The following is a 2,436-nucleotide window of genomic DNA, read 5'->3' as shown; positions in this document are numbered from 1 at the left end:
CATACATAATTAATTTAATATATTTGGTCTACTGTATACTTTGTATACAGATTACCGCTAACCTTGGTGTCTACTATGCACTTTGTGTATAGATTACTCAAGAAAACTTTTATTTTGTTTTTTTGTTTTGTTTTGTTATTTTCTTTATTTCATGATAATTTTCATGACCTAATTTAAATTATTATATTGTTAATAGTGAAAATCATGTCAAACCTTGCAAAACATGAATTTGCGGCCCTTGAAATTTCGGGAAAGAATTATTTACCTTGGGTGTTAGATGCTGAAATACACCTAGATGCAAAAGGGCTTGGTGAGACGATAAAAGATGGAAATAAAACAACATGTCAAGATAAGGCTAATGCTATGATATTTCTTCGCCGTCACTTCCACGAGGGTCTTAAAAACGAATATTTGACTATTAAAGACCCACAAATCCTTTGGAGCAATCTAAAGGAAAGGTATGATCACCAGAAAACTGTCATATTGCCAAACGCTCGCTATGATTGGATGCATTTGAGATTGCAAGATTTCAAATCACAAGTGAATATAATTCAGCCATGTTCAAAATTACTTCTCAATTGAAGTTATGTGGCGAGAAAGTCACAGATATGGATATGTTAGAAAAAACATACTCTACTTTTCATGCTAATAATATTGTCCTGCAGACACAATATCGTGAAAAGGGTTTTAAGAAATATTCTGAATTAATATCTTGTTTGTTAGTGGCTGAGCAAAATAATGAGCTTTTGATGAAAAATCATGAATCACGTCCTACTGATTCTACACCATTGCCAGAAGCAAACATTATGTCTTATAATGAAAAGAGGAATTATAGAGACCATGCCAGCAGCAGTGGTCAAGGCCGTGGCCATGGACAATGGCGCGGCCGTGAGCGTGGACGTGGACGTAGATTTGGTGGTCGTAATGGAGGTCGTGGAGGTTATTTCAAAAAGACACATTCCCACCTGCAGTGGAACCGAAAAGATAATACGGGTGAGAAAGATAAAAGCGAAACTGTGACCAATATATGTTATCGTTGTGGTGCAAAAGGGCATTGGTCACGCGTTTGTCGCACACCCAAACACCTTGTTGATCTTTATCTTCAATCAGTAAAGCAGAAAAGAAAGAATATCGAAACAAATATGGTGATTGAAGATGGCGAAGGTGACTTTGATTCAGGCGATACAACTCACCTAGAAGTGGATGCTTTCTTCCCGACCCCTGAAGGGAATTAGATAATAATTATGAACTTTTAAGACTATCAAATTATCTGTATCAATTCGTGTTTATGCTTGTTTTATCATTTATATGGTGTGTTTAGAATTTAAAGGATCCTATGTATAGTTTATATGGATTATTCAATATGGTATTTTTATTTAAATCTATATTTATCATTCTTATTATATTTATGTTTGTTTTAGTGACGCATATTTTATTTCCTTGAAGAAAATGAATACCCCACGAATTCGAATGGGAATAAATGATGAAGAATTATGTATTGCTGACAGTGCAACTACTCATACAATACTTAAGAATATGAAATCTTTTTCTCATTTGATGATGAAAAAGACTAGTGTGAGTACTATATCGGGTAGTACAAATATTATTGAAGGCTCCGGAAGAGCAGCTATATTATTACCTTGGGGAACTAAAATTAAAGTTGTTGATGCATTATACTCTCCTAAGTCTCAAAGAAACTTGTTAAGCTTTAAAGATATTCGCCGAAATGGATATCATATTGAGACTATAAGTGAAGGGAATAATGAATTCCTTCAAATCACGAGTATAACCCAAGGCACGAAACACGTAATAGAAAAGTTGCCTACGTTCTCTAATGGCTTGTACTACACGAAAATCAATACGATTAAAGTCAATGCTATTTTAAACCAGAAGTTTAGCGATAACTCCATAATTTGGCACGACCGGTTAGGCCATCCCGGTTCAACAATGATGCGAAGGATAGTGCAAAATTTATGTGGACATTCTTTGAAGAACCGGAAGTTTCTACCTAATAATTTTCCCTGTGCTGCTTGTTCACAAGGGAAACTTATAATTCGTCGTTCACCAGTTAAAATAAATTTTGAATCAATTAGTTTTCTGGAACGTATATAAGGGGATATTTGTGGACCAATACATCCATCAAGTGGACCATTTAGATATTTTATGGTTTTAATCGATGCATCGACTAGATGGTCCCATGTATGCTTGTTATCAACTCGAAACCTGGTGTTTGCGAGATTACTTGCTCAATTAATAAAATTACGAGCACACTTTCCAGATACACCTATCAAGAATATTCGTCTTGATAATGCTGGTGAATTTAATTCTCAAACTTTTAATGATTATTGCATGTCGTTTGGGATAAATGTTGAACATCCTGTAGCCCATGTCCATACACAAAACGGTCTTGCTGAATCTTTAATCAAACGACTTCAA

The 2,436-nt window shown here is 34.8% G+C and overlaps 1 protein-coding gene across 1 annotated transcript; it reads left to right on the top strand.

Moving 5' to 3' along the window:
• The first annotated feature begins 608 nt into the window (after positions 1–608).
• LOC141617261 (uncharacterized) lies at positions 609–1,235 on the top strand. The gene has a single exon (XM_074434444.1). It carries the CDS (start codon positions 609–611, stop codon positions 1,233–1,235), a length of 627 nt encoding a protein of 208 aa, XP_074290545.1.
• Positions 1,236–2,436: the final 1,201 nt, after the last annotated feature.

This window comes from Silene latifolia, chromosome X (genome assembly GCF_048544455.1).
Source record: "Silene latifolia isolate original U9 population chromosome X, ASM4854445v1, whole genome shotgun sequence".
NCBI classification, from domain to species: Eukaryota; Viridiplantae; Streptophyta; class Magnoliopsida; order Caryophyllales; family Caryophyllaceae; genus Silene; species Silene latifolia.
The sequence above is the reverse complement of the archived record's forward strand: the minus strand, read 5'-3'. Positions and strand labels throughout refer to the sequence as shown.

What these genes read in the sequence shown, in the direction of transcription:
- LOC141617261 (XM_074434444.1), top strand. Translation starts at nt 609, where the DNA reads ATGGATATGTTAGAAAAAACATACTCTACTTTTCATGCTAATAATATT.